This window comes from Laccaria bicolor, genomic scaffold (assembly GCF_000143565.1).
Source record: "Laccaria bicolor S238N-H82 LACBIscaffold_9 genomic scaffold, whole genome shotgun sequence".
Lineage (NCBI taxonomy): Eukaryota > Fungi > Basidiomycota > Agaricomycetes > Agaricales > Hydnangiaceae > Laccaria > Laccaria bicolor.
This window is the reverse complement of record NW_001889880.1, coordinates 771,805-796,578: the sequence shown is the minus strand read 5'-3', so window position 1 is coordinate 796,578 and position 24,774 is coordinate 771,805. Positions and strand designations below refer to the sequence as shown.

Below are 24,774 nucleotides of genomic sequence, written 5' to 3'. Positions count from 1 at the left end.
GGTTCGGGTCGAGACGTGTCATGACGTCAAGCCAAGCATCAAGCTGCGCGAACCGGTGGAGTGTTAGGTTTGCTTTTCTACTCTGAACCACGACGCCATGACTATCTAGTATGTTTTCTCATTTTCTGCGTAGATTCACTGCTGACCTTTGTATATAGCTACTCTCTCACCTTTCTGCTCCTCGCAGCAGAGGTACGTCGTCCGCCATTCTTTCCCTATTTCCGATCTAACAACAGCACTGAATTAGATGATAACATTCTGCATCCTCGTCGCCCCTCTGCCCTACGCAGTCCGCAAGCGCTTGTTCAAATTCCTCTCAGAGTCCTTCATCATCGCAAAAATCGCATATGGCCTCAAGATCTCCTTCATGTCAGTCTCACCTAGTCTCGTGTGCCTCTTACAACACTTTCTGACATCCTGCAACGCAAAAGTTTCGTCGCTATTCTATTCGCAGATGCCCTTCAACGCATGCTCCGCGTCACAGCCGAGTCTGACTTGGCCAGGTCAGGCAAAGGTCCAGTCGCCACGGGCACCAGCGCCGAGACCAACCTCGCTGCACGAAAGTTCTAGTATGTTTCATATCCCATTCTCTCATATACCCCAGCTTATCACCATCCAAGCTCACAACGCAACACTTATCTAACCGGTTTCTGTCTTTTCCTCTCCCTCGTCCTCACGCGGACGTTCTACATCATGCTTAACCTTATCCATACCCAAGAAGAATACGCCAAGCTCAAAAAAGCAGTCAGTCTATCTCCATCTCCATCCCTATCCTTCCCTTCTTGTACTAATCACATACACAGCAACCGAACACCTCCACCGACTCCGCAAAGGAAATAGCCGCACTGCAAAAACAACTCAAAGAATATCAGCAAAAAGACAAGGAATGGGCAAAGAAGGCTCAGGACTTTGACATTCTCAAAAAGCAGGCATCTCAGAACTCGGAGGAATACAACCGCTTGGCGACGGAGTACAACAAGGCGACGGGGAGTGTTTCGAATAAGCGGGTAGATTGAGGGGTATGGTTTTTGAACTTTCGCAAACACAAATGTTGATTTTCACTGAATACACGTGTTTCTCTGTATACACCCCGCATATTTATAGTGTGTCAACGTCGTTACTTACTTGATCTCAGCTACGCGCCAATTGTCTTTCCCATCAGAGCATTCTGCTTCTAACGATATCTTTGAACCTCATCGTTCAAATCGTCTCGAATTCGATACGCCCACGTGTATTACTCTTACACAACTATGTAGCTAAAGTACAGTACCAATGCCATTCAACCCCCCTGCGTCAACCTCAAAGTTCGCTCGTAGCTTTCTGCCCAGCCTTAACCTTCTCATCAACCGTCTCCTTCGCCTCCTTCGCCTTCCCCTTCACATCCTCCTTATAACTTTCCCCACTCTTCTTCGCCTCCTCATACGCCTTTTCAGCCGTCTCCACTGGCTGGTGTACATCATACCCATTCGTCACGCGATCCCTCACCTCGACCCATCCCCCACTAAGAACGCTCAACACGCGCGAAAGAACGTCTTCAGTTTTATACACACTGTCATTCACCAGCTCTTGGATCTTGGCTAGCAGCGCTTCGGCGCGAGTCTGTGTTTGGACCCAACGAATGCGAGTCTCCTCTGTTTCACTCTAGTTACCAAACTGCACGTGAAGCGAAAAAAAAAAAAAGACATACGAAGAAGCCCAGGACGGTCGCCTGGAACCACTTCCTCGCTGATGCCGTGCTCCCTTAGATATGCACGAAGGCGCGCGTCGGGCCATGCAAGATACGCAGCGGTCCTAGCAGAGGCGTCGTTGTACCTACCACCAACAAGTTAATCGGGGTCAAGACTATAAGACGACCAAACATACTTTTCATTCGCAAGTTTATACAACTCGTCGCGCCGGACCTGAGCGTCAGAACGGATATATCCATTCTCAACGAGGTAGTCCCGTACTTGGTTATCAGACCAGGCATGCCAAAATGTATCCTTGGCCGAGTAGTAATTGTCCCTGTTAAAACACACTTAGGAACCTCCAATGGAAATATGAAAGGAGATCAACGAACTGGATCAACTTCGTCATTTTGTCTCTGGTGACCTGCGCATCGCTCTTGATAACGTCATGCTCCACAAGCCATTGTTTCAGCTGAGAATCGGACCAGGTCGACCACACGGTGTCCAGCTGGTCGTAATAATACTTTTCCATCAACCCAAGATAATACTCGCGATTCTTCTGCACAGTCGACTTGATAATATTGTGAGATACGAGCCAGTGATGCTGTAAAAAAGCCAACCCATCAGCGAACAACAGCATACAGACGAGAAAAACGCAACCTACAATATACGAATCACTCCAAGCCTTCCAAATCGGCTTCGTCGCCCGTCCATACACACCATGCATCATCTCCAACAACTCCGCGTGCTCCTTCTGCGCTTTCGTCTTCAACAGCCCTTTGCTCTCAAGGTACTTCCGCATCTGAGCCTCATCCCACGACGAATAGACATAATCCTTGCTCTCATCAAACCGGTTTGCCACAGCCGCCGAAGCCTGAGACACGAGACTCGAAGCGCTCTTGGTCATCTGATACGCCGAATCCCCATACACAGCCGTGCTCGCGCGAGCAGAGAAAGAACTCGCTGCGTCGGTGTACGCTTTATACTTTTCTTTTGCTAGGAGAACCAATTCCTCCTTGGTGCCCTTGGGTGCAATGACGCCTTGCTCGAGCAAAAACTGACGAAGCGTCGATTCGTCCCATTTCTCAAACGTCGAGTCGCGGATGTCCGCAAAGGTTTTCTGCGCCGCGGCGTATTGGTCTTGCGTCCATGCTGAATAGGAGTTCCAGTGGGCTGCGACGAGATCGCGGAGCTCTGCTTGGGTTGGAGTAGTGTGTTTCGGTACTGGGACAGAGTGTTCCTCGAGCCAGAGTCGGAGTTCGGCCGTTGACCAGGTACTATACGGCGGGGAGCCTTCGTTGTTTCCGCCAAACCAGGAGGCTTGTACGGCCAGAGAAAGGCCTATGGCGATGAAGAGAGATGATAGTCGCATTAGAACGAGATGTCAGTGCGTAAAACGTGTCGCGTTTCATTTAAGTAGTAGAATCGTGACGTCACTGTGGTCCTCCAATGACGACACCAGATCTGCTGTCGTCACGCTTACTTCAAAAATCAAAGTTGTTTTTCCGAGTCTTTTTCTGATTCTACATTTTTTTTAGCTATCATCTCTTCACGCACACACCTATCGCTTGTAGTTGCTCGCCGCTGCCTGGCTTGCCGTCGTCGCTCGAGCCAGATCACTACATTTGTAAAAATTAGCAATAGCACAAACAATCTCCCTGTCAGACTCACGTGAACGCCCCGTCGATGCAGGCCTTGATCTCCTTGTAGCTCACAACCAGACAATTCTGCTCATCGCGAGCTACAAGCATAATCCTCTCATCCGTCCCGGCGTCGAGCTTGTTCAAGCATGTTAGAACATGAGACATATTCAATACTGGGTTGCCCTGCTCGTCCATCTGGTGGAAAACGTAATCCCGGAACAGTTTGATAATGTAACGGTCTCCAGTTTCAGCCCAGCGCGGCTCTCGTGCAAACCTATGGGGAAAAAATAAATAAGACTGGTAGAGATCATATACATTATCACTTACTCGGGGCGCTCGTTGATAAAGCCAAATTTGCACAAAAGCCGGACAAGACGCGCATTTTCCAACTCACTCTGAAGCTCATGCTCCAAGCGGTCCGTCGCGTTGAGCGCCTCTTCTTGTTCCTGCATAACCTTGCCACGGATCATATCAAGCAACTGGTCAACGTTCTGCACCCCAACTCCATTAGCCACAACCTTCCCATTCAAAACCAGAAAAACGTTACCCTATGTGGACCACCCTTGCTAATCAAAAACAGTGCAACATTTTTCACGTCAGCGCTGTATAACCGCCCAATCAACTCCAGGCTCTTTTGAAAATGCGCCGAGGTAGCCGCTGAGACGTTGTTACAGCACAGTGCGAACACCAGTCGGCCGAACATCGTGAGGTCCTCCTGCTGTAGAGTAAGCATATCCTGAACCGTGTCGTGCATCAAAACATCCACGATCCCGCATGAGCTTATGCGGATGCTATACGTGGGGTAAGCCTGGACTTGACAAACCAACAAAAGGGGACAAGTCTCACCGATTTTGTCCTGTCAGCAAAACCTTCGAGACATCAATCATCCTGACAGCTTGACCTAGGTCGTGGACTTTCTTGACAGCACATGCAATCTGGACAATGTAAGACCAAATAGTGCGTTCCGCGATCACCGTAGACTGTGCCTGGAGCAGCAGCTGTTGCCGCCCATGCTGGTACCTTGACTGATAAGTCGGCGGTTTCGGTTTCAAGTGGGCGTCGAAGAGCGTTTGGCTGTTGGGGTGGTATGCGTACACGACAACGAGAGCTGATGCATAATGATGAGATAGGGTTTGTGCGAGACACTCCGAAGCATACAGTTATCATCGAAAGAACGGGTTGTGAACGCTTCCCGGACTGAAATGATCCCCGGATGTCGGAGGCTTGACCATACCTCGATCGGAGCAAAGGCAGACTGGCGCGTAAGACGGAAATCTAAAATAGATGAGGATAGCTCAAGTAACAATAACCGAAAGCACACACTCTCAATGCGTCGAAGAACATACGGCAAGCCATCTGAGGACCGGATGGCTCGGTATACAGTCGAATACCAGTTACCAAATTTTCTCCGCTCCACACCGGTCCCTGAAGGTTCAAGAGGTACTAGGGTATGATAACCTTGCAGTTCTTCAGGAAGCTTCAGGCCTGGATTGTTTGTCGTTGACAAATTCGACAACATGGATGTTAAAATGCCGAACCCACCTGCTGGGGCTATGTTATGGATAGTTTCACTCCGGACCTGCAACAATTGTCGAAGTTCCGAAGAAGGAGGAACGAAATGGGTGTTGGTCTCTGCCGAGGCGAAATCAGGGTACGTGGTAGGTATGTACAGGTGATAATTTAACTAGGCGTATCCATTGTCAGCATGAATAGTTACGTGTGCTGTTAAAAAGATGTCCTCACCGGTTGACGTATAAACACAGGCGGAGCTGTATAATAAGCGGCATCCAGAGCATTTTGGTCGTACTCGGGCTGGTAGTGTTGATATGCTTGCTCGTCATAGTACTGCATATCCATCTGGAACGGATTAATGCAACAGCTTCATCCATAACTGGGGAGAACTTACCTGATCCATTTGTTCCGATACACCTTCAACCATAGCCGCCTCTCCCTGCTGGTAGTCGTAGTTGTCGTAAGATTCATGGCTTGGATAGTCTTGGTGATACTCCTCTGTTTGCGGGGCGGGAGACTGAGGCGCAGATCTAAACACACGAAAATCAGCCCAGAAAATACGCAATATGACCTCGCTTACGATGCAGCGGCGATTTCATGAGAGATCGTCATGGGTGGTGGCGTCGCCACAGCTGGAACGGCAACAGTAGCTTTGGGCACGAATACAGGCGCATTGACCGCCTGAGCGATTAATGTGCCTGTAATAGGAGAGTCCGATCGAGGTCTGTAGTGGTGTTAAACGACTGGTATGTTGCTGAGATGCAACATACCCTTGTGGAGTCGCAGGACGTGCATCTGGCGGCTGCGCGTAGATGTAACTGAATACATAGCTTGACAGAGGCTATAAAGGGTACCCACCGGGGGATGGTAGTAAGCGCAACCTTTATCTTGATATTTACAACTCCTTAGATACAACGATGAGTCCTTCAATTCCGTTTGCTCGGATAAAGAGAACATGGACCAACCCATAGATCACAACATTTCTACATTGCCGCTGTACAGAATCTAGAGCACACGCACAATTAGCCGGACCCACAAAGACGAGGCTATTGATTCCCGACCTTTGCGCGGCTGAGGCTGCTTCACTGGCTCATCATCATTAGTAGGCTTTACAATCTTGACCGCGGCAGACTGTGGCTTTGAAAAGTAAGCCATGTAGAAGAATGAAATAGAACGATTAAGAGGGCTTGACTGGACGCCTCCAGTCTGCTGCCCAGCAGAAAACGACGAGGACTTGTTGAAGTCCGAAATGTTTGAATCCTTCCATACAAGACAAACAAACCCAAATTCCGGCCTTAACACAGAAAGTTACACTTCGAGCGTCGATGCAACTCAAAGGGAAAAAGTAAAAACAATCAGGAATGTGAGCACGGCTAGGCAGTATCGGCCTCTGCAACATATCAAGCATTCCTTCTGCTCAAAGCACGCCAACCCAACGCGGTCCCAGAACTATTCATTGACCGGTGACCATAATGACCATATGTACTTATCATTTTCCAGCCATCCATGCGGTCGTCAGAAGTTACCTCTCGGCCGTCACCATCGTCACCATGGCTGTTAATCACAGCCAGGCTTGGACATGCATAGGCCCAGGAGCGAGACTGGTACATCTTGCCAACTCTTCAGGCGGTTGGGATGGGTCTATTGAAAGCGCCCGTACAACCGCAAGTGGGGTCGTTGCTTTCTGGCAAGGGTATGTCAGATTCGTAACGCTTGACGTCCTTTCTACTGTCTATGTCGTCGGTGGGGCATACTTACGCAGTAAGTCACTTCAACTTGTTCAAGTTGTGGTCGAAATTCAAACGGTGGTTATACAGCGATTGCATCAAGACGACATGTGATCTTGACAGTCCTTATCTTCCTTCGACGACGCTCAACGTTTGTCGTTATCATAACATCCCCTAAAGCGTCTCACAGGTGCACGCCACTGGAGCTAAGTTTTATTAACTTGCTTACAAGATATCTTTTATAACTGGACTCAAATCCAACAGCATTTCATCCGTGATCTTCACTCCATCATTTCTCGGGCACAAGTTCTTCGTCCAATTCCCCGTCAGGGATGCGATAAACATCAGCAAGTGACATATCCGTAATAAGCAGCACTACGTGGTTTCATTTGCATCCACGAGCGCAGGTCACTAATTATAACGCCTTTAGATCTCCCAATTCACCAGATCTGAGTAAAAGGCCCTTGCGCTCACGCCTACGTGACTCGTAGTTAGTTCGACAATCGAACTTGTGATCCCTCAATGGCCGATCACAATCACATCCTTTTGGTAAGTAAGTTGGTGGCTGGCTAGGGAATCTGCCGTCCTTGTCAAACGTGCATTCAATTGATGGACCTTTGTCGACATTGTGTATGCACGACCGGTCCATACTATCTCCATCACCCTGATTCATACACTTGCCGTGCCATCTTCCGTCACGCCCAACGGGTCCGTCCGATACCGCTGGCGTGCTCCTGCATGCTGCACCGGGCTGTTCAGGAATGGTCAGGTATAACAATGGAGATTTACGTGTTAGACAAGTGTAGTATGAGCGGTAAAGCACGTTATTGGTGGTGAAGACTACATAAGAGGAGTTGTGACTGTTGTATACGTAAATGGTGATAGGTGCCATTTTGGGACGATCTTGTTTTGACCCTGGAGTTGGCTTCCATAGACCGTTTCGTTGCCAATTCGCTTATTGGCCCTCATCAGTCCATATCGCTGAAGGCCACTCGACGCCTGAACTGTTCTCTGGCTGCTCCTTCCAGATGGCATACACCCAGACACTGAGTCCCCAGGCTGTTCACCAGCAATATCGCGATGTCGGCCACATATCCCCTCCCATCCAGCAGCGGCGGCATGCTTCCAAGCAGCATTTCGTTGCTGACCTCTCCCAGTGCCTCTTTGATTTCGTCATTCAGCTCCTACCCACGCCTGAGGAAATGGCAGTCAAGGAGGACGTACGCAAACTACTCGAGAGGCTCATCAGGACAATAGAGCCTGACAGCCGCCTGCTTTCTTTCGGCAGCACTGCGAATGGCTTCAGTCTCCGCAATTCTGGTGAGTGTCCTTTGGGCGCTCGGAAAGCCAGTATCTGAAGAGGCGCCATGTCAGATATGGACTTGTGTTGCTTGATCGACTCTCAGGAGAGGCTCGCTGCAACGGACCTTGTAACTATGTTGGGGGACTTGTTAGAGCGCGGTAAGAACCCCATTGCATATCCATTCGTTCACATTCCTCACGTGTATCGTAGAAACAAAATTTCACGTCAAGCCTCTCCCTCACGCACGAATACCAATCGTGAAGTTATCCCTCGATCCGTCTCCAGGTCTACCTCTCGGAATTGCCTGTGATATTGGCTTCGAAAATAGATTAGCGCTCGAGAATACGCGACTACTCATGTGCTATGCCATGGTCGATCCAACTCGTGTACGGACCATGGTTCTGTTCCGTAAGTTTGAATGCGACAGTTCGCGGGTATGGTTGCTGATCGAAAGCTTGACTTTCTTCTGTAGTTAAAGTATGGAGCAAGAGAAGGTAAGTTTACTGTCGTCAACGCTACATTGGACGTACTTCTCATGATGTAACTCAAAGGAAAATTAACTCCCCTTACAAAGGGACCCTTTCATCATACGGCTACGTTCTCCTTGTAATATATTTTCTGGTTCATGTCAAGAATCCTCCTGTTTTACCTAATCTACAACAAATGCCGCCATTACGTCCAATTACGAAAGTATGTGTTCCTTCGCCCTTTTCGTTCGCCCTCTTATTATTTTCCAGGAGGACACCCATCTGAATGGGTACAACACATGGTTCGTGTTTCTGTATTGCTTCACCTTGAATATGGACGCTTACTCCTCAACAGGTTCTTTGATGACATCGAGTTGCTTCGACAACGATGGCATTCTGAGAACACTGAAACTGTGGCTGAGCTGTGTGTAACCCGTCTTCCTTCTCTATAATGGGAAACTGAGCGGTACCAACTTAGCTTGATTGACTTTTTCCGATATTATTCACGGGACTTTTCGTACAACACTGGTGTTGCTTCAATACGAGCAGGCCTACTGAAAAAGGACTTCAAAGGGTGGCAAAACGATGTATGTTTATTTTTTCCTATCCGTAGACGAGAACACATACTAAGGGTCTTCCAGCTTTCTGCAAGCCGATATAACGATGCTCGAGAAAGAAACCGTCTCTGTATCGAGGTAGGAAACTTGTTAACGATTCAAGATGGTTACTCATATCTGTTTTTGTTAGGATCCTTTCGAGACGGACTATAACGTGTCGCGATGTGTCACAAAGGATGGTCTTTACACGGTGTGGTTCATAATTTCTCGCACTATTATGATGGTGCCAATCAGTCATCCACCAGATACGCGGGGAATTCATGCGAGCATCAAGAGTGCTTGCTGCTCGTCCGGAGAGAGCTATCATCGCTCTCGCTGAGCTTTGCGAGGAGCGAAAAGACGAAGATCTTGTGTCTGCGCCTTCCTACTCATCTTCAAGGCCACCCCCTAACCTTCCTCCTCAAACGCCGTACACCGTTGGAAATCAATCCCGACCTAAGGGTGCGACAGTCGCAGAAAGATTTTCACCACCTGCACAGTTTTTTCAACCTGGACCAAGACTTGCTGTCCAACAAGTTTCGCAACGTCCTCCGCCTGAGCATATGGCTCCTAAGCGAGGAAAATGGACGAGTCCTCCTCCACCTGAGGCGCCATCAGTGGATCACACGTTGTTCGAAAGTCAGTTGGGCAAGGGACTGGAAATCGCCACGTCTTCCACAGAGGCCAGGGAGAAAAGAGAGAATGCGGCGGCATACAATTCCTCGGAAAGCAACAGCGAGGTTTTCACTGACGAAGACCGTTCGGACGCTGCTGAGTCAGACGATATCACATCGGTGAGGTCTTACACAGAAGGGTTTGCGGGAAATGCGGCACCAATGCGCAGACCCTCCTGGTACACGCACGATACAATGCGACCGCAAGGGAATGGTGAAAATTTGCCCGTGGGCTCATCTTTAAGGTCGTTGGTTTCCAACCGACCCCGCCCAAGATCTACTGACAAAGCTCAAGCATCCCCTCCTGCTCCTCTTTTTCGCGGCCCACAAGATTTTATTCCATCCTCATCACATTCTGAATATGCGAGGCGTTCAATATCGGGACTCCCTCGAACTTTGAGAAACCCGAATTGGACAGTGCACACACCGTTAGCTGCTGCCACTCCTCTCCCGCCATCACCTGAATCTCCCATGGAATCTCACTTTAACGATCCTTCGAATGTATATTATCAAACTGCTACTACCCGATCGCCTCGTCCTACTGTTCTATACCCGAGTCCTGGATCACATTCGTCTTTCCTGTCACATTATCAGTCCCATCATCCTCACCGTACTGGTCAGGTTCCTCACGACATATTTCCCTCTAACTTGCCGCCAGCTTTGTCATCGACAAATCCTCGCGTTTCAGTTGGTCTGACCTCTGCTGGCCAATCATCAACAGGCCCGGGTACGCCAACGCCCACCTCTTGTTCTCCATCACATTCGCATTCTCATTCAATTGCCACCGTCACGGCTCCTACCCCTCCCCCACATGCCGCCAAATTTTCGCCGCAGCCCCTGCAGAATAGTTCACCCCTGATATCGGTGACTCATCCGGCTGGGTCTCGCTCCCGGTCCCCTTCACCACCCCTGGCGCCCGATTCTGTACCTGGGAAAGGGCTCCCCACGCCCAATGCGGTTTCGCCGCAACCGTCTGCTTCCAATTCCAATGGCAGCTCTCCGACGCCGTCGTCTGCGGGATATTCAACATCCATTTCAAGATCTCCGTCACCCCACTCGCCGTCCCCGCCGCCAACCGCTGTTCCACTGAAACAAAAAGACGACAGTGATTTGGGATTCCCCACAACCTTCTCTGCACTCAACGACAATGTTGCATATGTGGAACATATGCCCCGGTTAACAGCTCCTGGCTATGAAGTCCGCATTGAGAAAACAGAAGATTCGGCAGAGATTTAACAAGAATCAACTGTTGTTGCGCTACCGCCGTGCAGACGCTACCTCGATGGTGATGCAGCTACTCTATACATCCCATAGGGAAATCTGTGCATAAAACCTGGGATCGCATATACTTGACGCCCGTCAGAGCAACTGTCGTGTGGTACTCCGTCGTAAAAGACGGAGACGGAAAAAGTCATAACGGATAGATCTTGTCGTCTCACATCTTCGATACACTATATCACAGCATTATTAGTAGACTGACCACCGCCCACACACTCGTCCGCTTTGCTTCATCAATTGGATTTCATGTAATCGGTGTCGGAGCCTACGCAGTACCATTATAGACCATAGCACTGCCCGCTCAATGAAAGAAAGTTGGAACAACTAATTATAAGCGTCAGGGGAATATTATCATACAACCATCATAATCAAATTCACAAGTTGACCGTGGAAATAGAAGGGCAAGAACAAGAGTTCCTCAAGTCGCCTTTATTCTTGCGCCAAGAAGGGATTGGCAATTTCTTCTGACCCGTCGACAGGGCTCAGGATTGTTATTGTTGGACCTCGTAGTACAACGAGACCCAATTGGCGGGGTTTCGGGCTTGTTTCTATCCAATTGTAAAGTTTTCGTTAGGGAAACGCACATCATTGTTAAGATGATAGAGAGCGACTTGCCGGAGGCTTCCTCCTCTACTTCATCAAGCACAAGGTTAAGTAGTTGGTCGTACCCTTTCAGAATACCAGTAACTGTAGAGAGGTTAGCACCCACACTATCAGATTGGGACTTTGATACGGACCTTCTCTTCCGCCAGTGAACTTGACTCTGATTTTCTCGTTCACGTATTTTGAGAGGTCGAGGATAGCCTCTCGTTTTGGCTTATCTATAGGTGGCTGGGATCCCTGCGGACCGGCTGAGCGGCCTCTGATGGCACCAGGACCTCCCCTACCGCCTCGAGCTATACCGCGACCCTAGAGAATCAGTTGAAGTGAAAAGGGAGTGAAAGAAAAGCAGAACACGGACCCGATCTGCCATGATTTGAGATTTATAAACGTAAAAGAGAAAGGAATGAGTTGAAGTTGTGTGTGTTATGAAAATTAAATTTCAGCACTGTTGTCGTCCACTTGCCCTTTGCCGCCAAAGCATCACGCCCTTCCTTCAGAGTTCACACAATTCAGAGTTCTCTTCCCCTCACCACGCGGATATCGCACAGAAAACACATAGACATCCGTTTACCTGCCTACATTTAATCCAGTAATTCGTCAGGAGGCACAGTCTTCTGCACAATGAACGCTACGGACCTTCTCGCAAATACCCTCTCTGCCGGTATGCTGCTCCTTTTTGCGCGTTCTCACCTGGACTCCTCTCAATTTCTCCTGTTCTTGCTTCCAAGATGCCAATACGCGTCAAGATGCCACTCAAAAACTCGAGACAGCCGCTCGAGACAGCTATGTGCGCATGCCCTACAACCCCTTCCTACACCGCTGACTCCCCTTCAATCAATGTAGCCTGAATACATGCTGATGCTCTCATCCGTTCTTGTAAACGAGAATACACCCCTACACGTGCGTAACGCTGCAGGTCTCGCTTTGAAGAATGCCCTGTCCGCTCGGGTAAGACGCCCTCCTTTTCCTTTCAGAAACATTTTTTTTTCTGACTTGTCCAACGATCTCTAGGAAAGCGCACGGCAGTCTGAGTTTACTCATAGGTGGCTTTCTCTTAACACCGATACCAAGGCCAAGATCAAACAGGATGCCCTTATCACTCTCGGCTCCGCACAGCAGAAGGCTGGTAACTTCGCATCTCAGGTCGTCGCTGCTATTGCTGCTGTAGAGCTCCCCGAAGGACAATGGCCCGATCTAATTGAAATTCTCCTTGGCTTTGTGAATACTCAGCCAAACGCAAACCTCAAGATCGCAACACTGCAAACCATCGGTTTCATTTGCGAGGCCATTGTAAGGCTTCGAGTCATTTTTTGAGGATGTTATCCCATTCATTGATTATTTACCAGAAACCGGAGATTTTGAGCCTTCGTTCCAATGAGATACTCACGGCTGTCATCCATGGAGCACGCAAAGAAGAGCCTTCACCAGAGGTTCAGTTAGCTGCGATTCATGCATTGTACAACTCCCTTGAGTTTATCCGCGAGAACTTCGAGAGAGAGGTAAGATGCTGGTCCACTCCCTATCTACCAATCCTCATAGATTTTCTTTAGGGCGAGAGGAACTACATCATGCAAGTTGTTTGTGAGGCCACACAAAATCAGTCGGTAGCCGTTCAGGTTGCTTCCTTTGAGTGCCTCGTCCGAATCATGGGTCTCTACTACGATAAGATGGCTTTGTACATGGAGCAAGCACTCTTCGGCGTACGTTCCCTATCCTTCAATCGTTGTTCTCAAGTAATATCTCTTCCAGTTGACTGTTGTTGGGATGAAGCACGCCGACGAGCGAGTTGCCCTCCAGGCTGTTGAGTTCTGGTCGACAGTTTGCGAGGAGGAGGTTGACTTGGCTATCGAGGCTCAGGAGGTTCGTTCCATCTTGGATGCGAAGTGAATCCTAATTAACCTCGATGCCAGGCTCAGGAATACGGTGAGACACCGGAGACGGAATCACGATATTTTGCCAAGATTGCCCTTCCTGAGATTGTCCCCGTCCTTTTGCTCCTGCTCACTAAACAGGAAGAGGATGCGGATGATGATGAGTGGAACGTCTCCATGGCTGCTGGTACCTGCCTCTCCCTTCTCGCCGGCGCTGTGCAGGATGCCATCGTGCCAGCTGTTATTCCTTTCATCGAGGCGCACATCAAGTCGGAAGATTGGCACAATCGTGAAGCTGCTGTCATGACGTTTGGTTCAATCCTCGAAGGCCCAGATCCTGCCGTCCTCACGCCCCTTGTCAACCAAGCCTTACCGCTACTTATCAACATGATGACAGATGGCAATATTCATGTCAAGGACACGACTGCTTGGACTCTAGGGAGAATTTGTGATCTCCTAATTTCAACAATCAAGCCTGATATTCATCTCCACCCACTTATCTCGGCTTTGGTCAATGGCCTCACAGACAGCCCCCGTATTGTGGCCAACTGCTGCTGGGCGCTGATGAATCTCGCCGACCAACTTGGCACGTACTATGAGGATGACGGAGCAGAGGTTGCTCAGAGTGGACCTCTGTCGCGATACTACGAGGGCGTTGTGCAAGCATTGCTCCGTGTTACGGAGAGGTTCGTCCGTTTATTTTTGCTGCTTGAGAGGAGTTCTAAATCTTTTGAATAGCGGCGGCAATGAGGCCAATTACAGAACGGCTGCATACGAAGCCATCACATCTTACCTTACCCAGGCAACACCCGACGCTATCACTGTTGTGCAGAGCACCGTGGTCACAATTTTGCAGCGGATGGAACATCTTTTGAACATGCAGAACCAAATTCTCGGGGTTGATGACCGGAATAACTGGAACGAGTTGCAAAGCAACTTCTGCTCTGTTGTCATCGTATGTCTTACACTCATGAGTGTCTCTGCTATGTTCAATTTCATTTTCAGTGTGTCATTCGCAAACTCAACAATGGCATTCAGCCTCTTGCCGACCGCATCATGACTCTCATTCTCCAGCTCATCCAAGCAGCGGGTAAGACGTCAACTGTTCTTGAGGATGCCTTCCTCGTAGTTGGATCCCTTGCTTCGGGTGAGTATTGTTCATTCTATCCTATCATTAATTGCCTCATGATTATCGTCCAGCACTTGAGACCAACTTTGCGCCGTATATCTCAGCATTTTTGCCATTCCTATACCCCGCTCTCAAAGCCCATGAAGACACTCAACTCTGCACGGTCGCGGTCGGCATCATCGGCGACATCTCCCGTGCTCTCGGAGACCAAAGTGCCCAATATGCTGGTCCCTTCATGACCGTGCTGTTGGAGAACCTGCAGAGCGAGGTGCTGAACCGGAACGTCAAGATCTCCATTCTATCCTGCTTTGGCGACATTGCTCTGGCTATTGGTCCGGCTTTCGAGCCATATTTGGACACGACGATGGGTGTGTTGCGACAAGCTGGCGGTGTTGAACCTAATCCTGTATGCTGCGTCTTATTCTTGTTGTCTTTTCCCTAACACCCCTTCCAGCTTGACTACGACCTCGTGGATTATGTTAGCCAGCTTCGTGAGGGCATTCTTGAAGCATACACTGGCATCGTTACAGGCCTGAAGAAGACTGAAAAAGGTATGTAATTCTTTCTACGATGCGATTCTCTTGCTGATATCCTCTTCTTCAGCATCTCTTCTACTTCCCCACTCTCAGCACATTCTAGAGTTGATCCACCGCTGTCTAAGCGACGAAGAACGAACGGACTCGGTGATGAGGTTATCTTATGGTCTTCTTGGTGATCTAGCCGATTCGTTCCCCGATGGACAGCTTAAACAGCTTCTGCTTTCTCAATGGGTTGTTGCTGAGCTCCGATCCAAACACCGTATGCCCCCTGAGACAAAGAAGACCATGCGCTGGGCTCGCGAGGTACGCATATCTGATTGACCTTTCCAGCCAATCTAAAATCGTCTTTAGATGGTGAAAAGCGCCACGCAGTAGAGGAGCCCCAATTCCTTTCATTTTCTTGATTTCCCCAGATCCTCTCGTTCATTTCTCTCTCTTCCCATTCTTCTGCCTCTCAATCATCGCATGCATGCAATCTACACTTTTCAGTCTTAGCTTGTCCCACCGCCCTCTGAAGGAGGCACATTATTACGAATGCATGTACTAGACGACGGACTATGGGCGTCCGCTCACGATACACTCTCATGTTCCCTTTGGCTTATTCCAATCTCACGACGATCACATATTTCCTGTATCACGCATCCCCTCTCCTGTCTTTCTTTTTTTTTGTTCCAATTTTACTACTCTCAAGTTCATTTAAGTTTCCCCCTCCTTGCATCCTAACTCTCCCTGCTCGTTGGGTTTTCAGTGTCATCAGTTTGGAACCTCATTTCACACGTAACATACAGTACAAGCCCCACCCCCCAATTCTTCTCTCTTTCTCTCTCCATTTTATCAGCGGCAGAATGTGTCATTCAAAAGTCAGACTCAACCCATATTCACATACTGTATCCAAACCAAATGTGTAAATAACAATCTCAGAGGTTACGTAGATCTCGGCTCTCCAACCAATTCTTTGAGATGTCCTGCCTCGTTGAAGTCTGTCAATTGTCTGTTGGTGATCAGGAAATTTCTACTGTGGGGTTCTTTTCCTGAATGTGTGTTCATGTTTACCAATTCTTGACCTCCGACTGCTAAGTGCAGCAAAGGTATGTTGGAAGATTTGCCTGTCCGCGAGTCAGTATTTCACCAATTATTCCAGCCAGTCATGGCATCCATCATTTCACGTCGCGTTCATTTCAGCAGACCAATGGTACGGAGCATGGTGACCACCGCTCAACAGGCAGCACCTTCATCCTCCTCAGTACCACCAACGACTTCTTCCCCTGAGTCGCCACCACCAAATACGCATTTCAAAATAACGATGCGTCGGTCTGCCATCTCTCTTGGCGAGAAAATCAAAGGGACCGTCGTTTCTCTCGGTATTCATCGACGATTCCAGACTGTGTACCACCGACATTCGCCTGAGACTGCTGGAAAGATTCTGAAGTTGAAGGAGTTGCTTGAGGTGGAAAACGTGCCGGAGCATCTTGTGCTTACGAAGCAGCAGCAGAGGCAGCTAAGGAAGGCGCCAAGGGGGTACAAGGTGGTTGGGACGAGGAGAGGGTCATTTATGAATATCTGAAGCACGCTTTACTAACCCTAATCTATACTTGGTACTGCCTTGACGCAGCCCTTCAGCGCGTTCAAATGTGCACTTAATTCGTCTCTTCTGAAGATTAGACCGGTGACCGTCAGTATATGAAGGAAATTCTGCGATATATCTTGGATTCTTGGAACTTTCGATCATGATCATGTGATTGATGTATATTTTGACGTGTCCGCCACGACAGCAGCAAATATTTCTTGAGCAACACTTAGATGCTCGGCGGACACGACTGACATCCTACACCCATCATCTCTTTAATCTCTCACATTAATTGATATGCGGCTCCTTCCCTGTTGGGGCCTTTTGTCGCTTCTCGCGTTTATACCCCAATCAACACTCGCTTCAGTGCTGGCAATCGACTATGGTACCGAATTTATGAAGGCCTCTTTGATGAAGCCAGGCGTGCCCTTTGATGTTCTGCTGAACAAGGACTCGAGGCGGAAGATACAGTCTACGGTGGCATGGAAAAAGACTGACAGGCTGTTTGGCCAGGATGCTTTGAATCTGGTGTGTCAACTCTGCCTTTCTGATTTAGTACTTTGTTAAATTCTTTGTCCCTTCTTAGGCTTCTAGGTTTCCTTCCGACTCTTTTTCTTCTGTCAAATATCTACAAGCCGCCCCATTCGATTCAGAAGCAGTGTCCTACTACACCAAAATATCGACTGCAAATATCATCCCCACGCACAGAGGTACTGTTGCACTCAAGCAAAGCGATGGCACAGAGTGGAGTACGGAGGAGCTCATTGCAATGCAATTTGCATACGTCAAGCAACTAGCTGAGGCGGTCGGGAACGAAAAGGTCCGCGATGTCATTGTCACCGTTCCTCCGTACTACTCCCAGTTCGAGCGTGACGCCGTTGTGGACGCCATTGAGATTTCAGGCCTACGGACTCTTGCTCTTATCAACGATGGTACCGCTGTCGCCGTCAACTACGCCATGACACGCTCGTTCCCAACGCCGGAATATCACATCATTTACGATGCAGGTGCTTCTTCCATTCGGGCGACTGTCGTTTCCTTTTCTACTTCCACGGATGCGAAGACCGGCGTTGCTGGTACGAGCATTGCGGTTGCTGGGGTAGGATATGACCGCACGGTTGGAGGGACAGAGCTGGACAGGCGTCTGCGGGAGATTTTTATAGAAAAATTCAATGGGAAGTACAAGAAGAATCTCAGAGAGGATAAGAAGGGTATGGCGAAGCTTTGGAAGGAAACAAACCGGGTGAAGGGTATCCTGAGTGCCAATACTGAAGCTACTGCGATTGTCGAGAGCTTGGCATGGGATATCGATTTCCGAGAAACAATCAATCGAGGCATCTTTGAAGCCGCATGCGAAGATCTCAAACCCATATTTGCCCAGCCCATTCACGATGCCCTCCACAACGCTGGGTTGACAATAGTGAGTTCATCGATTCGTAAATGTTAATCTTCTCATTCTGTCTCCCAGGATGAAATTAAATCCGTCATTCTTACTGGTGGAAGTTCTCGGACGCCCATGATCCGGGCTTCAGTGAAAGCCGCTGTTGGAGGGTATGTGTCTGTTCTTACTCTCGACTCGTCCTCCTGAAGATTCTTCTTAGGAATAAGATTGCTCTCAACGTGAATGGTGATGAAGCGGCAGTTCTGGGTGCCGCCCTTCATGGTGCTGGTCTAAGCCGACAGTTTAAGACCAAGAACATAAAGGTGTCGGACATCTCCGTTCACGATATTCAAGCATCCTACTTGGCTGCCTCTACGACTTCTACAAGCAGGCCTCGAACCATCACTTCACTGGTGTTCCCTGCCGGATCCAAGGTTGGAACCAAAAAGATCCTAACCTTTAAACGGAAGGAAGACTTCATAATTAGCTTGGATTATAAGACCGCTGTTGCCCCGTGAGTCTTCGATGCGTTTTATGATGAGTTGTTATTGAATCATCAGATACGTAGAGGATTCCCCACCCGCATGTTGGAAGCCGAAATAATGGGTGTCGAAGAGGCTATTGGCAACTTGACTGAGCGAGGCGCAGTTGACCCTGTCGTGAAAGCCACATTGACACTGTCGGAGTCGGGCTTTGTCTCAATTTCTGATGCTATTGCCTTTGGAGAGATAAAGGACGAGAGCATTGCAGGTTGGTTCCCTCTACCAACACTTGTTTTGGGCCGTTCTCAATAACCGTGTAGGCAAATTGAAAGGTTTCTTTGGCGGAAGTAGCGAATCTCCAGACACAGCTACTGAATCGGCTGAGCATGCCCCCCCTCGCGATACAGAGACGACGTCTGCTGCGTCTCCATCTCCATCTGATGCCGACAAGAAACCTGCTCTAGTCGAGAACACCATCTCTCTAAATGTTTCTACCGGTTTCACTACGATTGCACCCATGACAGTGGCCGAGAAGAGGGCTGCCCGCAGCAGGTATGTTGATACAAATTACTAATCAGAATTTGTCTCAACATGATCTTCTAGGCTACGAGCCTTGGATGCAGATGAAGTAGCCAAGAATCGCAAGGAGGAAGCGAGGAATACCTTTGAGACTTACCTTTATAAACTTCGCGATCTTCTTGATGACGAGAACAAGCAGACCCCGTTCAAAAAATGTTCACAACAGTCAGAGAGGCAATCTATTGCCGATAAACTGGACGAACTTTTTGCTTGGTTGCACGATCGAGGTGACTTAGCAGAGACCTCTCAATTCCTTGAGAAACGCATGTCTTTGGAGTGAGTCCAACTTTCACACATTTTGAAAATGGTTTCTTATTGCCGTTACCAGAACCCTTGAATGGCCGATCATTCACCGCTATACCGAGATAGAAGCATTCCCACAGGCGTTGAACAATAGCCAGATGTGGAATTGGAGCACTCGACTCTTCCTCACGGAGGCTCGGCAAAACTTAACGAAGGAAGCCGCGGAGGATTTGCCATCGAAGTGGACAAAGGAAGAACTTGATGGGCTAGAGAAAACTCTGCGCGAGCATGAGTCCTGGTTGAGCGAATGGGTGGAAAAGCAGAAGAGCGTAAAGCCCCATGAGGATCCTGTGATCGAGACGACGGAGATGAAGGCGCGGGCTAAGGTCCTGGAGACCCATCTGCACAAGCTGTGGAAGAGGAAGGTGCCGAAGAGGAAGCCTAAACCGACAACGACGACCGCGGAAGCTAAAGCTACAGAAGCCGCAGAGGAAGTTGTCGAGGATGGTCAGGTTGAGGACGAGTATAGACAAATTCCCTTGGAAGAGCAGGGACACGATGAACTGTAATAAAGTACATAATTTTATGTGGATTTGTTCTCGATTTATTTGTTGCTGCTTGGTAAGCGCGTACTGCGTGCGAGAGGCGGGCTCCCTGACCCGGACAAGACATCGCCCTCCATTCAACTCTCCTTCATACCACCGTCTCGACCGTGGGAAAGGTCCTTATACTCGAAATAACGACAACCCAACTCTATACGCACGATTTACGACCAATTTTCATTTCAGAGAGCTGATGTCACAGCGGAGCTATAATAGTGTTGCCCATGAGAAGCGATTGTCCAAGTACAGGGTCAGTGACGATGAGCTTTTCGAGTGCGTCTTCCAATGGATTTTTTGTAACAAGGAGACTAACTATATATGTCTGTTCGTATAGCTATGTTATCCGAGTAGCGTGAGCGCGTTTCCATCCAATCTGATCCTCACCCGTCCATTCAACTCCACCCTCAGCATCCTAGGCTACCTCCTCTTACCAAAGGTTGTAGAAGTAGCTCCCAAGGTCCTCTCAAACGATGTCCGGGAACGTGAACATATATCTCGGCTCTCCGCACTCTCAAACTTCTCAATCGGAGACATGTTTAGAGACGTTAGAGACGGCTCGAAAAGCGTCAAATTTCCAGAGAAATTGATGAAGGTTCTCGAGCAGAGGTTGCAGGATATCGCAATGGGGAAAGATTCGGCGTACGTGTCTCGCTGTTGCCTTGCGTGCCAAGCATACTGATGTCAGGGTGAAGTTACTCGGACCAACTTGTCCGTCGGACGATGGCTAAATTCTACGGCCAGTTTATGGTGGACAGCTTCAAGCGACAGATGAAGGAGAACCGCAAAATTGAGGAACTCATTCTGATGTTTGCAACACATGCCACAGGGGTGCTCAAGAAAGAGCCTTCGTTGGCAGGCGAGGGCTGGAAGTTTGAACTCAACAATCAAATTGCGCAATTTATCAAGCTGTTGAGGGAGTGCCTTCGCAATGTGAACCATGTTTCTCAGGAGTTGCTTTCACGTTTGGATACCTACACCGCGAAGCTGGCCCCGACGTTGAATCAAGGTTACACGAATAGTGATTCCGGCTATGACTCTGCATCGACATCGAGAGATCGTGATTCAGTGACGATTCCGTCGACCAGCACAAACGTAGCTGATATGCAACTCGTGAAAACCGTTGCAGCGTTGTTCAAAGTACCGGAGCATGCCATACAGGCTGAGGTCGACCAACTTCGGAGTCAGATTGTCTCGGAAAAGGTGAGTTGATCTTCGACCTTAGGTAGCAAGAAAACTGAAACAGCTTTTCAGGCTGCAATGACAGATCTGAAGGTCGTTATTCAGATCCCAACCATACTGGCCACTGACTTCTTGTGTTTAGACATGCCTCAAAAATCTTAATGCTGGAGCTCCATTTCCGGGACGCCGGGAAGAATTTGAAACTGAGGCTGCCTGGCACCATTGGAAAACATCTGAGGCAACACATCTCCAGCAGTTGATGGTAATCATGGCGCAACTCAACCCAGAGCTAGCGAAATCCACCCCTTCTGATGTCCTACCATCCCCAGACCTTGGCCGCCCAGGGTCGGTTTACAACGGTGTGGACTCACCTGGCGCTGGTGCGTCAAGGCATGCATCCGTCAGTAGTCGGCGGTCGATGTTCGGCGTGCCTGGCGACTCCAACGATGATCCTGACGTAGACGATGATGTCCCAACCGGCCAACAATTCACCTTCATCCCTCCAAACCCCAAGAGATATTACAAACGACTTGTGGAATTCTGCCTCGTGGCTGATTTGGAAGTCATGTTGAGCCCTGAGGTGGACGACAATGATGAAGTGTCACTTGGCATCTTGTCCCCACCACATATCGAGCTTATAAATGAATGCGCACTTCGGTGGCGAGTAGGTCTGTCATCTGGTATCTTGTCGCCACCACACATCCAGCTCATCAATGAATGCGCATTGCGATGGCGAATAGGTCACCCATACCGCGCTGCTTGTTTCTTAGATCTAGTCAAACAGTTTTACGAACGGAACGATGTGCCGATGGAGTGTATACCCGAGGCGCTGCAGAACGTAACGAAGGTCATACAGGAGAATGAGTTGGAATGCTGGCCAGTGCAAGATGTAAGTCTAACAATGGCAAGTAACCACACTTTATTCTGAGGCTGTTCCAGGTCGACTACCTTTCCGGTATCTATGCTGGCCTTTTCAACATCTTCCTTTCCTCTCTTTACCACAGCATGGACAATATTCCCAATCTGAAGATCTCAGAGATACAGTCATTTTTGACGGTCCTCGAGCATGTCCGAGACAGTGGTCTGCTTGAGCGGTTCAATGTTGATATTGGGGCGCGAATTCACGATGTCCAGGAACGTGTTCGACAAGTATCAGCACATTGGTATGAAGTGAAAATCCAGGAATTCACTTCAGCTCCTGGCGTCAACCGTGCATTGCCCCTGCTACTCATGACGGACGAAATCGAGAAGGCGGCGAAGTTACTAGATAAAAGATTCCCGGAACCCCTCCTCGGGTATGTTGGACTCTTGAATTCTGCTTGCTTCTATTGACCCAAAAGCCCAGGCAATTGGATTTTGTGTCGCTTTTTGTGGAAACGGCGGTACCACATCTAGTTACGGACATCCAGAATTCGCAGAAACGCCTGTTTGAATCATCTATGAATGGCCCGACACCAGATGTGCCAATCCAAGACATATTTGCTTTGTATCGACGTTCGAAGACTATTTTGGGGATGTACAAAGCCTTTGTGCCAGAGTAAGTGTTGTACATATCAGCCTCGGGATCTACTAAGGTCATATAACAGGGGAACATATACGTTCGAAATCACTGCCTTTTTCGAACCGTACGTCCGTCAATGGTTAATCAACACCGATAGTAAGACAGGGAACTGGGTGGAAGCTGTGAGTCAACTTGCCTCATTTTCGGTTATACGACGGTGCTAAACAGCTCGGCAGGCGATTGCTGCCGACAAGGTAATCACTCTTTTCTTTCTGCTGCTCAGGCCTTTGATTCGCTTTGCTATTGTAGTTCGAAGCAGAGGGAACTGAAGGTCACAGTTCCTCTATCGTCGATCTTTTCGACTCCCTTCGAAGTCCCATAAACTTTTTGGAAGAACTCGAGTGGGAAGACGACTATCAAGAAGCCAGGTTTTTCACAAGTCTCTCAAAGGTACTGAGGCTTATCTACTTGGTGACATTGACTAACTGTTTGTAGACCGTGTCAAAAGCCGTTGATCAATACTGCCGTAACATCGAAGCACTGTTCCTTACCGAGATGTTCCCCCGTCCGACAGACTACATGCAGCCTCAAAAGTCTTCTGCTTGGCTCGAAAAGGCCCGACAACTGGCTATTACTGGTGAAAAACGGGTCGAGCCATTCAACTTCCGCGCCGAGTCGTGCGTAAAACTGAACAACGTCGAAGCTGCGCGCAAGCTGTTAGATAACATGTACAACCAGATGCAAGCAGACAAGAAGGCTGATGTGTTGCGAAATACGGCCCCTCCAGTACCACAGAAAGTGGAGAGGGATAGATTTTTGTTTTCGGTCAAGATCGTTATTGCGGAGGGCCTGGTGCCGTTAGACAGTAGTCCCAGCTCAAAGTTGGATACATTTGTGACGTTGAGTGATGAGGCGGGGACGAGGCTTGCCAAGACGAGGACGATCTATGAGTCGTTGAATCCTAGATGTGCGTTAGAGTTCCTTTTCCTTTTCTCTGTGTTCACATTGTTTCTTTTATAGGGGACGAGACTTTCGATCTTTCAGTGGACAAGCCTTTATGGTTGATGGTGAGTGTGCGTGATCGCGCACTCATTGGAAAGCACGACACTATTGGAAGAGCATACCTGTGCTTAGACCCACGGCGGTTTGGAGACTTCCTTGCGCACGAATTGTGGATGGATCTAGATACGCAAGGTCGCGTATTGGCGCGTGTCAGTATGGAGGGTGAGAAGGACGATATCCAATTTTTCTTCGGCAGAGCCTTCAGGTCCCTCAAGAGAGCCGAAGCTGACATGTTGCGCATCTTCATTGACAAGGTCATCGTTTTTTTCTTTGAAACAATTTGTTCGTAGCGCTGACGGACTGAGTAGATGTCACCCTTCATCCAACAATGTCTGTCTAGAAACGTTGTCAAAACTTTGATAAAATCTCGCGACCAAGGACTGGACTATAATAAAGCCCTTGGGAACGTCACGGCACTCTACCGTTCGGCCATTGGCACGACGACCGCTGAACCGCAAATCCCTCTGCCACAAATGGAGAAGCCTCGCGTGCGACCGGACGAGTTGACTGATGTGGAAATTGAACAGGCGATATTACCACTATTCGACTACTTTGATGCGAACCTCCAAACTCTCAATACGTATCTGAGTGATACGGCGAAGGAGATGGTTATGACGAGGGTTTGGAAGGAGATTTTGAATATTGTGGAGGGGTTGTTGATACCGCCATTGAGTGATGCGTCGAGCGATATGAAGCCTCTTAGTGACAAGGAGGTGGATATTGTGTTCAAGTGGTTGAAGGTACGTTGCCTTTTTTTTTTTTGGTTCTTGGCCGCCTTGACTGACTGCTTGTTTAAGTTTCTGCGTGACTACTTCTACGCCAACGGAGAGGGTCCAGTACCGCAAGAGGTCCTCCAAAACCAGAAGTACCGTGATATTCTTTCCATCCGGCTCTATTATGACTGGCACACGTACGTTTGCTTTCTTATTTTGGTTTGATACGGTCTCAACTGGAGACATCTAGGGATGCGCTCATGGAAGAGTGCGTGAGAATGATGCAACAGAGTCTTCGCTCAGCACCGAGCATGAAGAAACGCGCCAAGAGTGTGTATGCTCAACGAAACCTTGGGACAATTAAGGAGCGCAAGAAGGAAAAGCAGCAGGAGGCGGACGTCACGAGTGAGCAGACGATCATGCGAATATTGAGAATGAGGTACGTTGGTGATGTCA

General features: G+C 48.8%; 9 protein-coding genes across 9 annotated transcripts; 6 read left to right on the top strand and 3 right to left on the bottom strand.

Moving 5' to 3' along the window:
- Positions 1–85: 85 nt before the first annotated feature.
- LACBIDRAFT_293877 (uncharacterized protein) lies at positions 86–1,263 on the top strand. Its single transcript, XM_001879955.1, has 6 exons — positions 86–108; positions 159–192; positions 248–369; positions 432–569; positions 621–744; positions 804–1,263. The coding sequence occupies exons 1-6, from the start codon at positions 98–100 to the stop codon at positions 1,014–1,016; spliced, it is 642 nt and encodes a 213-aa protein (XP_001879990.1). The 5' UTR covers positions 86–97; the 3' UTR covers positions 1,017–1,263.
- Positions 1,264–1,299: 36 nt separating this feature from the next.
- On the bottom strand, positions 1,300–3,039 carry LACBIDRAFT_318911 (uncharacterized protein; the record flags this gene model as incomplete). The annotated part of the gene is made up of 5 exons (XM_001879696.1): positions 1,300–1,631; positions 1,688–1,812; positions 1,864–2,004; positions 2,060–2,271; positions 2,332–3,039. 5 exons carry the CDS (start codon positions 3,037–3,039, stop codon positions 1,300–1,302), a joined length of 1,518 nt encoding a protein of 505 aa, XP_001879731.1.
- A 295-nt stretch (positions 3,040–3,334) lies between these two features.
- Positions 3,335–4,829, bottom strand: LACBIDRAFT_248700 (uncharacterized protein; the record flags this gene model as incomplete). The annotated part of the gene is made up of 6 exons (XM_001879695.1): positions 3,335–3,584; positions 3,638–3,801; positions 3,858–4,101; positions 4,157–4,418; positions 4,469–4,585; positions 4,634–4,829. 6 exons carry the CDS (start codon positions 4,827–4,829, stop codon positions 3,335–3,337), a joined length of 1,233 nt encoding a protein of 410 aa, XP_001879730.1.
- Positions 4,830–7,577: 2,748 nt separating this feature from the next.
- Positions 7,578–10,825, top strand: LACBIDRAFT_318909 (uncharacterized protein; the record flags this gene model as incomplete). The annotated part of the gene is made up of 11 exons (XM_001879954.1): positions 7,578–7,869; positions 7,924–8,010; positions 8,063–8,260; positions 8,325–8,346; positions 8,404–8,542; positions 8,590–8,621; positions 8,675–8,743; positions 8,798–8,906; positions 8,961–9,014; positions 9,067–9,126; positions 9,182–10,825. The coding sequence occupies 11 exons, from the start codon at positions 7,578–7,580 to the stop codon at positions 10,823–10,825; spliced, it is 2,706 nt and encodes a 901-aa protein (XP_001879989.1).
- Positions 10,826–11,296: 471 nt separating this feature from the next.
- Positions 11,297–11,716, bottom strand: LACBIDRAFT_234170 (uncharacterized protein; the record flags this gene model as incomplete). Its single annotated transcript, XM_001879694.1, has 3 exons — positions 11,297–11,408; positions 11,479–11,554; positions 11,605–11,716. Coding segments are annotated over 3 exons (300 nt in total), but the record flags the coding sequence as incomplete, so codon positions are not given.
- Positions 11,717–12,091: 375 nt separating this feature from the next.
- On the top strand, positions 12,092–15,504 carry LACBIDRAFT_190101 (uncharacterized protein; the record flags this gene model as incomplete). The annotated part of the gene is made up of 14 exons (XM_001879953.1): positions 12,092–12,131; positions 12,199–12,257; positions 12,314–12,418; positions 12,482–12,760; positions 12,817–12,969; positions 13,021–13,170; positions 13,220–13,330; positions 13,381–14,027; positions 14,080–14,296; positions 14,347–14,488; positions 14,542–14,876; positions 14,925–15,021; positions 15,074–15,312; positions 15,361–15,504. 14 exons carry the CDS (start codon positions 12,092–12,094, stop codon positions 15,382–15,384), a joined length of 2,598 nt encoding a protein of 865 aa, XP_001879988.1. The 3' UTR covers positions 15,385–15,504.
- A 39-nt stretch (positions 15,505–15,543) lies between these two features.
- Positions 15,544–15,732, top strand: LACBIDRAFT_318906 (uncharacterized protein; the record flags this gene model as incomplete). Its single annotated transcript, XM_001879952.1, has 1 exon — positions 15,544–15,732. One exon carries the CDS (start codon positions 15,544–15,546, stop codon positions 15,730–15,732), a length of 189 nt encoding a protein of 62 aa, XP_001879987.1.
- Positions 15,733–16,156: 424 nt separating this feature from the next.
- Positions 16,157–16,770, top strand: LACBIDRAFT_318905 (uncharacterized protein; the record flags this gene model as incomplete). The annotated part of the gene is made up of 1 exon (XM_001879951.1): positions 16,157–16,770. The coding sequence occupies one exon, from the start codon at positions 16,157–16,159 to the stop codon at positions 16,571–16,573; it is 417 nt and encodes a 138-aa protein (XP_001879986.1). The 3' UTR covers positions 16,574–16,770.
- A 103-nt stretch (positions 16,771–16,873) lies between these two features.
- LACBIDRAFT_189980 (uncharacterized protein) lies at positions 16,874–19,866 on the top strand (the record flags this gene model as incomplete). The annotated part of the gene is made up of 9 exons (XM_001879950.1): positions 16,874–17,104; positions 17,163–17,609; positions 17,640–17,996; positions 18,045–18,127; positions 18,178–18,471; positions 18,526–18,707; positions 18,760–18,991; positions 19,043–19,294; positions 19,347–19,866. The coding sequence occupies 9 exons, from the start codon at positions 16,874–16,876 to the stop codon at positions 19,828–19,830; spliced, it is 2,562 nt and encodes an 853-aa protein (XP_001879985.1). The 3' UTR covers positions 19,831–19,866.
- Between the last annotated feature and the right edge of the window lie 4,908 nt (positions 19,867–24,774).